Source organism: Pundamilia nyererei, unplaced genomic scaffold (genome assembly GCF_000239375.1).
Source record: "Pundamilia nyererei isolate P.nyererei 1_Seehausen unplaced genomic scaffold, PunNye1.0 scaffold00561, whole genome shotgun sequence".
NCBI lineage: Eukaryota > Metazoa > Chordata > Actinopteri > Cichliformes > Cichlidae > Pundamilia > Pundamilia nyererei.
In genome coordinates this window covers 61,836-74,827 of record NW_005187962.1, presented here as the reverse complement: position 1 = coordinate 74,827, position 12,992 = coordinate 61,836, and the positions used below count along the sequence as shown (strand labels likewise).

Here is a 12,992-nt window from a genome sequence, read left to right as displayed (position 1 = left end):
CCCAACAGACTGCTGATTTCACTCCTTGTTTAGGATTCTTTATTCTTTTTAGGTAACTAAAATAATCTCAGCTGTAGTTTATTGAGAACAATGTGTCTGCAAGGCAGTTAATCGTGTGTTTGCGCAGAACTCAAAGAATCCAAAAAGATTTCAAACCCTAAAAACGCTAGAGCAAGGAATCATAATTCAAGAAGCCATAAGGGAATTGAAATGTGTGCTCACAGAATAACTATGGGAGAGGCAACGGGTAGGATCCATGGCTGGAAACTATAGACATAATGAGCCAGGGGAAATAAATACAACACAAACCACAGAAAATAACAGTTAGCACAATAAAACAGGAAAACACAACTGAACGAGTAACAAAAGTTAACTTAACATAGGAAAGAACAGGTGGACTCAAACTGGGAACTGGGAAGGCAAAGGACAAATGCAGACAAGCCTGGGACACTAAGGAAGGGAACAAATAAGAGATGACAAGACAAAGGATGTTAAACTCGATACGAAAGACCAGCGATCTAAGACAGGACGTAACTAAAAAGATGACAGACTCACATGTAAAATTACCAGAGAGATACAGAGACAACCACAGAACAGAGTAGGAACACCAAAAGAGAGCAAATAAACCAAAAGTCATAAGCAAACAAAGGACTGCAGGCACAAAAAAACCAAAACAAATAAGGAACCGATACCAGGCATCAGAAGATATCGCCAGGAAATACAAACACTATTAACAGAAAACAATGAACTTAAATTACTTCTCAAATTCCAGAAGAAATAATGAACTGACAGCAAACTCAAAGCCCTGGGTTCAAGACCCAGAGACCAGAACGATGACAAATACCATATACCATATTATAATAACTAAAAAGACCAAAAGAAAAAAACACTGAAACTAATAAAAAGAAAAGAAAACATTTCCAGATATTAGAAACTGAACTGAGTCCAGCAAGTAAAACGAGTAGACTAATAACTGCACCAAAGTGGTATCAAAGGAGTCAGCTCTAAAATAAAATAAACCAAATTGATCGAGTTTAATATATGAAACATGAGTCAAATAGTGGGCTACATAAAAATGTGTCACTTGTGTTAACAGCTGAGTTGGTGATGGTGGTGCAATAGTGTGGGATATATTTTCTTGGTCCACTTTGTGTTCTTTGGTACTGTGAGAATCATGTAAACACCACAGTCTACCTGAGCATTATTCCTAACCATGTCCGTCCCTTTATGACCACAGTGTATCCATCTACTGACCATATCATAAAGCTCATCACTGATGTGCAAACTCAACTGAGTGAAAGAATTAAGGCAGTCCTAAAGGCAAAAAGGGGGTCTAACTAGGTGCTGGCACTAGTACTAACACCAAAGGAGCGAGTGAGTGTAATCCAAATGAAAATGAAATTACAGCATTGAGAAAAGTGTGAAATTTGTTATCAAGCTCATGTGATACAACTGGAAACTCCAGCATAGGTAAAGTGAAACAGAGGAGATTATTTACTGAGCAAAATGCTTAATACTATATTTTTATTAACTTATGTATTTATGTAGGCGATATTGTAATTGATTTCCTGAGAACATTTTGAGGGGAACCACTGCGATTGGACACGGAAAAGCAGATAAAAAGTCTGTTTGTATCCAGACAAAAAAAGAGGAGCCAACACACTTTTCAGTAATGTTTATTAGTTTTTTTTCTTTTGAAGTCAGGTTCTTCAATCACAGAATCACAGGATTTGCAACTTCTTTTACCAGTCAAAACGCTCAATTACAAAAGATAACAAGATTATAAATGGTGCCCAGCTGAAAGTCAGATATCAGCTGTAATATGAAGTTTCAGTTTGCTCTTTGTCCTCTCAGGGACTTCCTCTCAGTCTCCATCTCCACCCGAGAAAAATAACAATACAAAACCATTCTTTGCACAGCGGTTGTTCATGCAACAATAAAATTCCATTTAACTCCAATTTAAAAACAATTAAAACTTTCATCACCTCACACATTGCACCAAAACCCGTTCATGCAACACATAACACCTGCTGAGAGGAGCGTTTTCTGAAAGGCTTCAAGCAAAACACATTAACAGATCTTCAGATCATCTGTATGGGCAATTCCAGCAGGCACATGAAGTCAGATGATACAAACATCAAGAGTTCTTCTTTTTCTGTGATGAGGCAGTGCTGACTTAAATTAAGAAGGACATTAACATAAAAGAAACTATCATATATATATATATATTACCTAGAAAATATAACTCTTATCTGTTTCATTATATTGCATAGACAAGTGATCCTTCATCACCCAGCAGTGCACCGCTGAGGGGTTACGTGCTACTACATTCATGTCACTTTCCCTCAGTTTCCCTGAAAATAAACTAGGTGACTTTATCCGTGAAGTAAACACAATTATTTGGTCCCTTATTCATCCTGATACTAGAGAAAACAAAACACCACAAGTAATGACAAACACAATTAAAAAATGATCAAAACAGACCAAAAAACAACATTATTGTTCAATAAAATGGTGGTGACCTCATCAGATGGGTAATTTTGGCGAAGGTGACTGGCTTCTATCGAGGGCAAGACTCATCTGAAAAATAGAGACGGAGATGGAAGGTAAATATGGTGAATCTAGGATCTTTATGTCATTTTAGTTTGTATTTTGAGGTATTCCCATTCACCAAAGGTAACATTTATAGCTTTGTGAGAGCCATAAATGCAATTTTACCTTTCCATTTGCTCTCTAGTATTTACAGTAGCATTGAATTTAAAAATCTTAACCATTTCTTTGTAATTTTTATTTGCAAAAGTTTCATTTTACCAAGCTTGCCCTCATTTCCAACCAGCTGCTGTTTACAAGATATTCAAATTTGGTCAGTTTGTACAGTTAAGGTATATTTTTATTTCCTATATTTTCTAACCTTCATTTAACCTCCTCTTCTGTTGGACTAACTACCCTTGCAGACAGTTCATATATTTAAAAAAAAAAAAAAAAAAGGAAAAAAACCCCCAACTAAACAAAAATGATATACTGCTAGGTTAGCAACCAAGCTAACAGATGCGCTGACTAGCAGCTAGTGTGCTAACTGCTAGTTTGCACAATAACTCCTAAAAACATTTTTCAATAACTCTAGGGAAATTATGTAAAATCCACAACAGTGACAGGAGAAATATACATGTCTCCAGTACAGAAGAATGACCTGCCAGCATTTATTAAATGTTTAGAAATGTATATTTTTAACGTTACTCTCCCTTTAGCAGCAAAGCTAGCAGCTAGCTAAATTGAAAAGCCTTTTTGCCCCTTCAGTAAATCTTATTTAATAATATTATGTAAATATTGGCGACAAAATGCTAAGGGTAGTAATTCAGCAAACATGGACGAACAATATTACAAGGAATGTGTATGTATGTTATTTTAATAGAACAATAACTTAGAGTGACCATATTTTGATTTCCAAAAAAGAGGACACTTGGCTACTCATGAAGAACTTGCTTAAAGAAATATATTTAACATATTTAAACGATGCCTTCTCTGTGTGGTTAATGAATTGTCAAAATAAAATATGTCATAGAGGCTTTTGCAAGTCAACAAGTGCAAAAAAATAACTTAAAAGCCTCTGGAATTAAATAATGGTACAGAAATAACACCTCATCTGCATAAGAAAAATTACCAGTACTGGGTCGGTACGAGGGAAATTTCTTTTGCAGTTCGTCTGAAAAGATGCACTTGCACTTTGGTATCTTTTAAACATCATTAGGCGCATTGCTGCGTGCCGTCTGTCCCGTCTGTGAGCGCAGAACAAGCGCTCACAAAGCAGCAGTTCGGGAATGACGTCACACATGGGTCCTCTGTCTGAATATAGGAAAACCCGGACATTTTTATCAATCTCGAAAATCCCCCCCAGACGCACCGGACAGAACATGAAAAGGGGACATGTCCAGTGAAAAGAGGACGGTTGGTCACCCTACAATAACTAATCTTGTTATTACATGGCTCTGAACAAACTGATGCTACAGAAGGGACCATCACCTGTGGTAACAACATGTGACTGACAAAACATTAACAAATGAGCATCTGGTTTCAGACTCATATAAAGACATCTTTACATTACTGAAGAGACATTTAGTCACCATTTTTCCTTCAGAAATTTCCTAAAAAGCTGGGCACTGTGGTTTTTAGCACACAAGTATTTTTATTTGTGAATTTGTACACATTTGGAGTCTCTCAGAAAAACTACAGTGCCCATTCTTTTCCTACTGAGGAAACATCATGAATTTTATGTCAGTGGTAAACAATGAAGAAGCATAATGTCAGGCTTTCTTGTTAGGATCAATACATTGTTGGTTTGGGATTCGCGAGTTATAAGACAAGCTCAAGCCTTATCTTGAGGCACTCAGCCTTCTTCTGACCATAAACCAAAATTCAGCATGTTATCCTTCATGAAATCCAAACCCACAGAGTTTATCAGGGTGTCAGTAAGGCCGAAAAAGACCTCACTAAACGTTATGTTTTCTGAGCCGTGGGGGTAAGTGACTCACATCTATTACACGCGGTCCCGTTGCAGTTCCCGTACTCCTCGTATTCTTCACCACGACCGCCCCCCTCTCCCCGTCACCCTGCTCCTCCTGCACCTCCTCATCCTGCAGCCTCTCCGCGCTCCCCAGGTCCTGAGAGTGGGGATTGAAGAACTGCATGAGGGCCTCCGATGGGTACTCACACACCTGCTCCAGCTTGACCTCGTTAAAACACACCTTCCCCTGCAAAAGTGAATACAGAAAGGCGTGGTTATGCTTTTGATGAATTACATTTAAGCTAATATTTATGGTTTTACATGCTTGTTAAAAAATATAGTATTGTAGCAAAAACCTTCACATTACAGATTTGCAGTAATGCTGCAGTAAAAGTAGGGTTATTACAGGGAAAATGTTGGTGTTCCTTTAGAAAGCTGTTTGTTCGTCATGTAAACACACTGCAGATCTGGAGAAGGTTTCAGTGTCAGCGAGGTTTTGATGCTGTCAGTGTAATTTTAAGTGACAGCACGGGGCTTAACACAGCAGAAATACACCGTCTGTAGAAGGACTTACTGGCTGAACCCTTCGTGCACTCATTGATAACTAATTCTGATGCATATTCAGCCTAAGAAGCTGAAACTGAAGTTTTGGTTTGCCACTTCTCTTAAACTGCTGAAAAGGAGAACAAGGCCCCCGCCTGGCCTGACGGGTGTTTGAGCTTGTTTATTCGAAGGCTGGTGTGGTGTAAAACGCCAGCGCATCCCCACACAGCACGTTTTATAACGACAGCATCTCGGCTCTGAAACCTGAACGTGCAGCAAACACACCTAGAAGCGCAGACGTGATGTGCACGATAACGGCTTTGCACTAAATGTGGACGGAGCACAAAACAGCTCTGGGTTAGAGAAGCTGGCATGCTGAGGCACAGTAGGCTAATCCTTCCTCCCTGAACCCGATTAACCCAGGCACAGCGGGACAGCAGAGGCACCCGGCGACACAGGGATGGGAAAAGAGCAAAAAAAAAGAGCCATAAAGAAGAAAGTTTATCAAGTAATACTTGACTTCAGATTCTCAAAAGTGCACTGCTCCATTTGATAACATGTGACAGCCATGTTTAAGGTCACATCTTAGCAGCATAAAGAAGGATATCTACCACTTCTGGACATATTTTATGCTAGAAAACAAAAAAAAGTGCACATATGAAAAGAAAACTTAGATGAGATAGCAGATGAGCCTCTTGCCCTGTGACATGATGGCGTGGCTTGGAGGGGGGAAGGGAAGGAAGCCTGACGTCAAACTGTCTGTAGGGCATCAACGTGAGAGCGACAGGTGGTCAGAGAATCACTCAGTGGTCATCACTCACAGAGGCTAAGGAGGGCGGTGCTTACACATGCAGGCAGGGATTACACAACTTATTATAGAGATGCATGCAGAGAATGCATGATTATTTATCTAATTAAAGGCCACCGTAATGCTATTTGGGAACTTTCATTTTCATGCTTTAGGTTACAGGTGGTCCGGTAATGTAACAGTTGAGCATCAGAGTCGCATTTGGCAATTTAAAAATGGGCACCGCGTCACTTCCCTGTGTCAGGCTCTTTGTCGTGCTTGGAGGAAGTCTTAAAAGAGGAAGTGAGCAAAAACATGCAGCGTGACAGGGAGTTTCTATCAGACCAAATAACAAGACTTTAATCCTCTCAGTATGACTGTCAAAAATGTCAGTTTTCCTTCCTTGCGACTTCTCTGCCAGTGAGCCGCCCTTTGATCTGTCTGCAAAACCCTGCCTCGCTTTCTTTCCCATCTCACGCACATCGAGCTCGTAGTTGGCGGCCTGCTGTCAGCTGTATACAGTGGGAGGGCAGCGTGGTCAAAAACTGTCTGCCAAGACTCTGGTCTAACTACCAAACCCCTGCTAGGAAACAGCCAAGAAAACACAAAGGGAGATTTGTGTGAGAAGCTGACTCAACAGAAACAACTGAACTGGTACAAGGGAACGAGGAAGCAGACTGAAGGGGGTTACCACCAATCACATTCTTCTAATAGGCAGTGAAAACTGTCAATACAGCCAGATTTATCATTACAGGATGGTGAAAAAAAATAATTTTGCTGCCCTGCTTAGCAACTCTGCCTTCCCCCTCCTGCTCGGATTCACAGAAGTTAAAAAGAGGAAACAGAACATTTAACATGAACTCCAGGAAAATTAATTTACAGGTCCACTGTGGATGCAGGTGTGGTATCGCATGTATTCACAGAGATAAAAAGGTCATGTTATGTAGGTAGAGAAAATGCAAAAAAAATATTTTTTTGTGGGGGGATGTTTTTTGTTGCTGCTTCTTCTTTTTTTTTTTTTTTTTTCTCTCCAGTGAATCCTGCAATATTACTGTCAACCGTCTCTGCAGATGACTATGAAGCATTTGAGTGAGTCCAGTTAACACCAATCATCAAGCACTTTCCTTTATCCATCTGTGGGTTTGCATGCTTCTTTTTAATGATAATAAATCACCCAAATACAATTTTACTTAAGTGTGTAAAGTGTGATATGTAGAAACCGTTATCACAGGATGAAAGTCAAAAATCTGCACAGCACGAGACCGCACAAGCAAATGGCAAAGGAGATCACTTGAGGACTTCATGGCTAAGAATCAAGATGTCGTGCTTGATAAAGCCTTAACCAGCTTAGGTCGGTCTCTGCAACTGTACTCAGTGGAAAGGGATGTTCTCTCGGTGAAAAGGCTTGATGGTGAGGCCCATCGTGCAGGTGACAGCAGGTGATAAACGTTGGTGTATGTCTGATAAACTTTAGAAAGCATGTGGGGACATGTTAAAACAAAGTAACAAAGTAACAACACAGTTTCCACTCACCTTTTTTGGGGTCCCTCTATTCTTGACCAGACACGACTTCTCCAGGTTCTGATATCCACCGATCACCACAATTTCCTCCACAGTTGGATACTTCTTCTTCCCCGGCTCAGTCACAGCGGGGGCTGTCTGGGTCTGCTGCTGTGGTGTTGTCTTCGTGGAGGTTGACACTGTCTGGCCCTGCTGCTGCTGTGGTGGTGTCTTTGCGGGGGTTGACACTGTCTGGCCCTGTTGCTGCTGTGGTGGTGTCTTTGCGGGGGTTGACACCGTCTGAGTCTGCTGCTGCTGGTGTGGGGTCTTCGCTGGGGTTGATGTGGACGCCGAGGGCCGTGCTGCGGCTCCCGTTGCCCTTTTTGGTGTGATTGTGATGGTGGCGCCTCGCTTCACTTGGCCCCCGGAGGCACTCCTGATAGAAAAGAGCACAGGTGTCTGGGTGGGTGACGGAGACACACTCGGAGACTGGGCAGGAGATGGCGAGCTTGGGGAAGAAGCCGGGGTCGGGGCACAATCTGTGGCTTTCAGGGAGTTGTCTGGGGATTGGGTCCTGAGATATGAGGGGGTGACTGTGATAGTTTGTTTGGCCTGAGGTGTGGGAGAACAAGCGTGATGAGAAGACACTTTGGGGTTGAGGTCTGGTGTTTCCTGATCCTTCTCCTGGGTTTTAACATCGTCCTTTATCTGATGTGCTTTGAGGTCGTCCTTTATCTGCTGGGTCCGAAAATCGTCCTTTCTCTGTTGCTTTAACACTCTTTGTTGCCCCTTCGTCTCTCTGTCCTTCAGGGAGGTATTTGACGAAGAGTTTTGCGCTTCCTGCTCTTTCAGCTGAAACTGCTCAATCTGCTGCTGTATTGTCTGAACCCCACTAATGTCATCGCCTGTAAATGCTTTGTTGTCCCCCTGCTGTGAGTTCGATATGATTGGCTTCACTTTAACAAGGTGCACAGACGATGAGATGTCCACTGTCCTGTCCCTCAAATACAAGCCCGACCTCGAACCCACGGTTTCCAAGTTGTAGATCCGACTCATGGCTGCGAGAGAGTTGGGAAGAGGCGGCGAAGGAGAGAGAGATTGTGTAGAATCGAGAGGTGATGTGTATTCTTCTACCTCCTCCTCGGAGAGCTCCTTTCCTTCCTCCTCCTCCTGTTCTTCTTCTGTGCTTGCGTTTCGGCCCCAGTCGCGCCTTTGCGGCTCTTCTACATGTTTCACTGGGTCGTCCTCATCCTCAGATATCTGGAGGGCTTCGGAGGTAGCTTCGGAGGCCCTGGCGGTACACTCGCTTGTCACTTCCTCTCCTCTGACAGTTTGTGACAGTAGGACAGAAACAGGAAGCTGAGGGCAGGTTTTCAACACGCCGACTTCCTGCGTGACGTCAAACGCAGCCGCGGATGTCTGCGCCGCTGCTTCTTCCTGTCCCTGCTCTGTTTCGGCCGGCCTCTTCTGCATGTGTGCTGTAGCTTCCCACTGTTTTTCTATTTCAGTTCCCCTCTCCTCGTACCTGTCCCCCGCTGTCTGAGTAGCACTAATCTCTGCAGCTTCACTCCCTTCACCCTGTCGCTGTTTCTCCAGCTCTCTCTGTCTGATTTTCTCTCGCAGAGACTCTATGCGGCTTAAGGGCTTCCCAATCCTCCAGCTATCCCTCCTCTCGACCTGTCGACCTCCATGACGGTCTTGCCCCTCGCTGCGTTGACACCCGGGCTTTATTTTCTCCACCACTTCTTCTGCAACATAAAACACAGTCCTGGGAATCTGAATCTCCACGGGGCCTGGAGGGTTCCCGGTGAGTGCGCTCCTTTTCGGAGATCTGGGGGTCGAATCATAACTGAGGTTTTCTGATCCTGCTGCTTGCACCTCCTCTTTGCTGTCTTTGTTGCTATAAAAGGTTGTGTCTCCTATTTCTTCTATTTTACTTATTAGATCCTCAGTATGTGGGGATAAAACAGACTGTGTTAGGTAAGGTCCTTGTAGTCTCCAGTCTGCACCTTTATGGAGGGCTCTGTCTGGAATTGTAGAGCCTAAACTGGAGCACTCAGTAAAAGCCAAATCATGTCTGCAGTGACTCTCAGCATCAACGTTGCTTGTTTCGGGTGAGCTCTCTAGTCCATCTTCTCTTTGAGAATCTGTTTTCTCACAAACTTTCACCTCAATCTCTCCCCCTCCCTCTGAATCTTTGTCTACATTCACCTCCCTTTCTAAACTCTTTTCACCTGCCGGTCGCTTCACCTCTCTGTCAGCTCTTGCTTTCCCATCCTGCCTAATCGGCACTCTCCTAGCAAATGATATTCCCTCCGTGTTTTTAACTGAGGCCACCGTGAACCCCACATCCCCGTCTGCATCGCCGACCTTCTCCGCGGCCCTCCTGTCAACAAACTCTACTTTCTTAAGCTGTATACCAAAGTCTTCGGTTTTTACTCTGTGCTTTCCAAATCTGTCTCTCTCTAGAAGTCGTGCACACCCCATCTTCGCTGTGGTTTCCCTCCTTAAGGCAGCTACATCTACCCATGGTGCCACGCTCTCTGAGTGAATCCTCTCACGAATTTTTCTCTCGTAAAACCCTTCGTCACCTATCCCATTCTCCTTAGCGCAGATGACTCGATCGGAGAAGCTAAACGAGCGTTTTGGGACACCTTTTAGCAGCGTATTCTTTCCATCTGCCTTCCTCTCCTCGGACTGCTGCTCATCCTGATCTCCTGAGTATTTTCTCCTCCCTGGCTCAAGGAAATTATCGGAGCTTTTGGATCGGGATGGAGGCTTGGGGTGCTCTCCGAATTTACTCAGCAGCTGACTGACCCTCCCTCCTCTCTCCACAAAAACATTATCATCCAAGCTGTCCTTTCTGCTGTCTTTATTAATAACTGTTGCCTGGCCCCATGGTTTCTCCTTTTCTTTCTCTCTCAGCCAGGACACATCTGTTCTCAGCTCCCTGCCTATGCTCTCCCTTCTTGCATCCATGCTGCCCTTCATCTCCCCATCCTCTCTCCCTTTCCCCCCTGCACTCCTCTCTTCAGGGCAGGTTGAGGGCTTTATAATAAGAACTTCAGAGGCTCGGATCTCAGTGACACTCCCTCCTCCAGCCAGAATCTCCCTTAGGTCCATCTTCACCCCTTTCTTCCCCGGCTGGTCCTCCTCGAGCTTCTCCCGCTCTGCCTTCCTCCATCTACCCTTTCTCTCATTGCTGCCCTTCCTGTCCTGCTCGATGATGATGATATTGTCAGCTCTGATGGTCCGAAGACACGGAATAAGAGGGGAAAGCGAAGAAGTGGGTGAAGGGGTTTCTTTTTCCTCTGTGTCTTTTCTAACTTTAAGAAATTCCTGCTCCCTGACTGCATCCTTAACCAACTCCTTCAGCTGGCTTTTTTCCTTTTCACACCCCTCCCTGCTATTCTCTCTTTCTCTTCCTTGACTCCTATCCCTGCTCCTGTCTTTTTCCCTCCCCTCACTCAAGTCCCTAAACCTCTCTTTTTTCAGCTCTATATCTCGTCCTCTCCCCAGCTCCCCATCTTGACTCCTGGGGCTTAATTTATCTCTCTCCTTAACTTCTGGCTCGTTCCCTGTTTCTCCATCCCTGCTCTTCCTCCATGCACTCTGCGTGAGAATAAATGGATTTTCATGGACTGGAACTATTGTTTCTACAGACACCTGGCTCACTGGTTTGGGATCTGCATCCAGCCACTGGCCTGGATCTGGACTGAGCGACAGTTCGCTTCCCAGATTAACTGTTACGAAGCTGTCTGTGTCACTCAGACCATCAGAAGGAGATATGACATCCACTTGCAGCAGACAGCCGTCTCTCTCCTTCTCCCTGTCACCCACATACTCCTGCTTCGCCTTCCTTCTCTGGATGATCCCTCGCTTCCAAGCTGGCATGCTGGCAAACTTCTCCTCCTCCTCTTTTTCCCTCCTCTCTCGCTCCTCCTCTTCTCTCCTCTTTTTCTCCAGAAGGAGTTGTTTCCATTCTGGCAGAGAGGAAACAGACATAACAGAAAAGGTGCCCACTTTTGGATAAAACGGTTCCTCTTCAGAGCCTCTGGGAATCCTCTGCAAAGAATAAAATATTATCAATTTTCTTTCTAATAAACATGCAAAAATAGAAGTTTTGCCACATAAAGCCGAGGAACAACTACACCTCATGGTAACATGTTAGCAGGTTTGATTTACATCCAAGTAGGCATTAAAGCACACGTTTGACAGTGCAGTCTATTTATCTGTTCATGTTAAAGGATAATAAAATAGCACATGTAATCGAATTAACTCGCAGCACATAATGCATAACCTCAGTTGTAACATATTTAATGAAAATTCTGAATACAACTCACCCAAACTCTTGTTTTGGCAAAAATATCACTGCATCCACCCCGACTTTACATCTCCACTTGTGCGTAAAGCAGTCTACTCCACCATGGAAAACCTCCTTTGCCTGTAACGAACAGATTAATCTGTCCTGTCAAAACCCAACTTTTAAAAATGATCAGTGACCCAGTCAAACGATATCGGGACCTGAGTGGACATCAGAGCAGAAAAACCTCCGTCCTCCGTGCGGTTGTAAATATTTCCAGCTCGAGAGCTGCAGCGCTCTAATCCGATAATTACATTCAATTCCCTCTGGAGAGTTTAGTGGCACACACCATATTGTCGGACCTAAGAAAAGGCGTTTAAAGCACACAGCCGTCTGCCCGGCCACCTACCAGCCCTCCCCCGCCTTTGCTCACCCCCGCGTCCCGCAGGGTTAATTGGTAAAGCGGTGGAGGTGGAGGGCGGTGAAACGGGATGTGGTGTCAGCATGCAGAGCTGCAGCGGGACTTGATTGAAGCAGATCAAACACGATCAGCTCCACTGACAGAGGTGTGTACCCCAAACTACCGGAATATCTTCATTGCTGATTATTCGCATTTTTATTTTTAAAAATTATTTTCTAGCGTCTCTGATGTAGAAAACATACAGTCAAAAATGTTATTCATGTTTATTCATATTCATAAACACGAGAGCGTTTAGATGGATTAGAAACTTTCCCCTAATTACAAAAATCCCTCAGGTGTACCCAATAAGTTGGCCAGTGAGCATATATATCGATCTATACCCTGTAAAATAAAATAAAAACAACAACAAAAAAACATCTTCTGGCTCGGTTATTAAAGCTGTAGTTCATCTGTGATATATCAGCTTTAAAGTTAAATAAAAACAAACAAACAATTTAAATCAAACATCTGCTCCTTAAACTCTTAAAACTTGACTCATAAAAATAAAAAATAAACCTAAAAAAAGACACAATTTACCAGGACAAGTGAACTTTCCACTTTTATTGAACATGTTTTTAAAAATACTGAAAGCTGTCACGGTAATTACAGTAAGGCACACATGGGGAAAACATTAGTGTAAAAAAACATACCAAATGAGACATTACAGAATCCACTAATACTAATACTGGCTGCCTTGATAATACCTTATTTATCAAGCATGATAAACGTTAAAAGTAGTTTGTTCGATAGGTTCAGCTTCACGTCTTTAAACAATCGGTTTGATCTCACCATCGAGGAAAAGCTTTGAAGGAGATACATTCATTGTAGCAGAAACATTGTCACTTTGTTCTGTCACAGAGCAGAAAAAGAAAAAAGCTTTTACCAGTGTAAAATCTCA

General features: G+C 43.2%; 1 protein-coding gene across 1 annotated transcript; it reads right to left on the bottom strand.

The window, feature by feature from the left end:
• Positions 1-1,660: 1,660 nt before the first annotated feature.
• Positions 1,661-12,074, bottom strand: ppp1r18 (protein phosphatase 1, regulatory subunit 18). The gene is made up of 4 exons (XM_005754409.1): positions 11,675-12,074; positions 7,365-11,396; positions 4,530-4,748; positions 1,661-2,580 (listed from the first exon to the last, which is right to left on the bottom strand). The coding sequence occupies exons 2-4, from the start codon at positions 11,334-11,336 to the stop codon at positions 2,527-2,529; spliced, it is 4,245 nt and encodes a 1,414-aa protein (XP_005754466.1). The 5' UTR covers positions 11,337-11,396; positions 11,675-12,074; the 3' UTR covers positions 1,661-2,526.
• Positions 12,075-12,992: the final 918 nt, after the last annotated feature.

Bases quoted from the DNA above. Each gene is read 5' to 3' on its own strand.
- ppp1r18 (XM_005754409.1), bottom strand. From the start codon at position 11,336: ATGTCTGTTTCCTCTCTGCCAGAATGGAAACAACTCCTTCTGGAGAAA. The intron at 4,749-7,364 runs GTGAGTGGAAAC...TCACTTTTGCAG, and splicing joins ATAGAGGGACCCCAAAAAAG to GGGAAGGTGTGTTTTAACGA. The intron at 2,581-4,529 runs GTGAGTCACTTA...TCTATTTTTCAG, and splicing joins CGGGACCGCGTGTAATAGAT to ATGAGTCTTGCCCTCGATAG.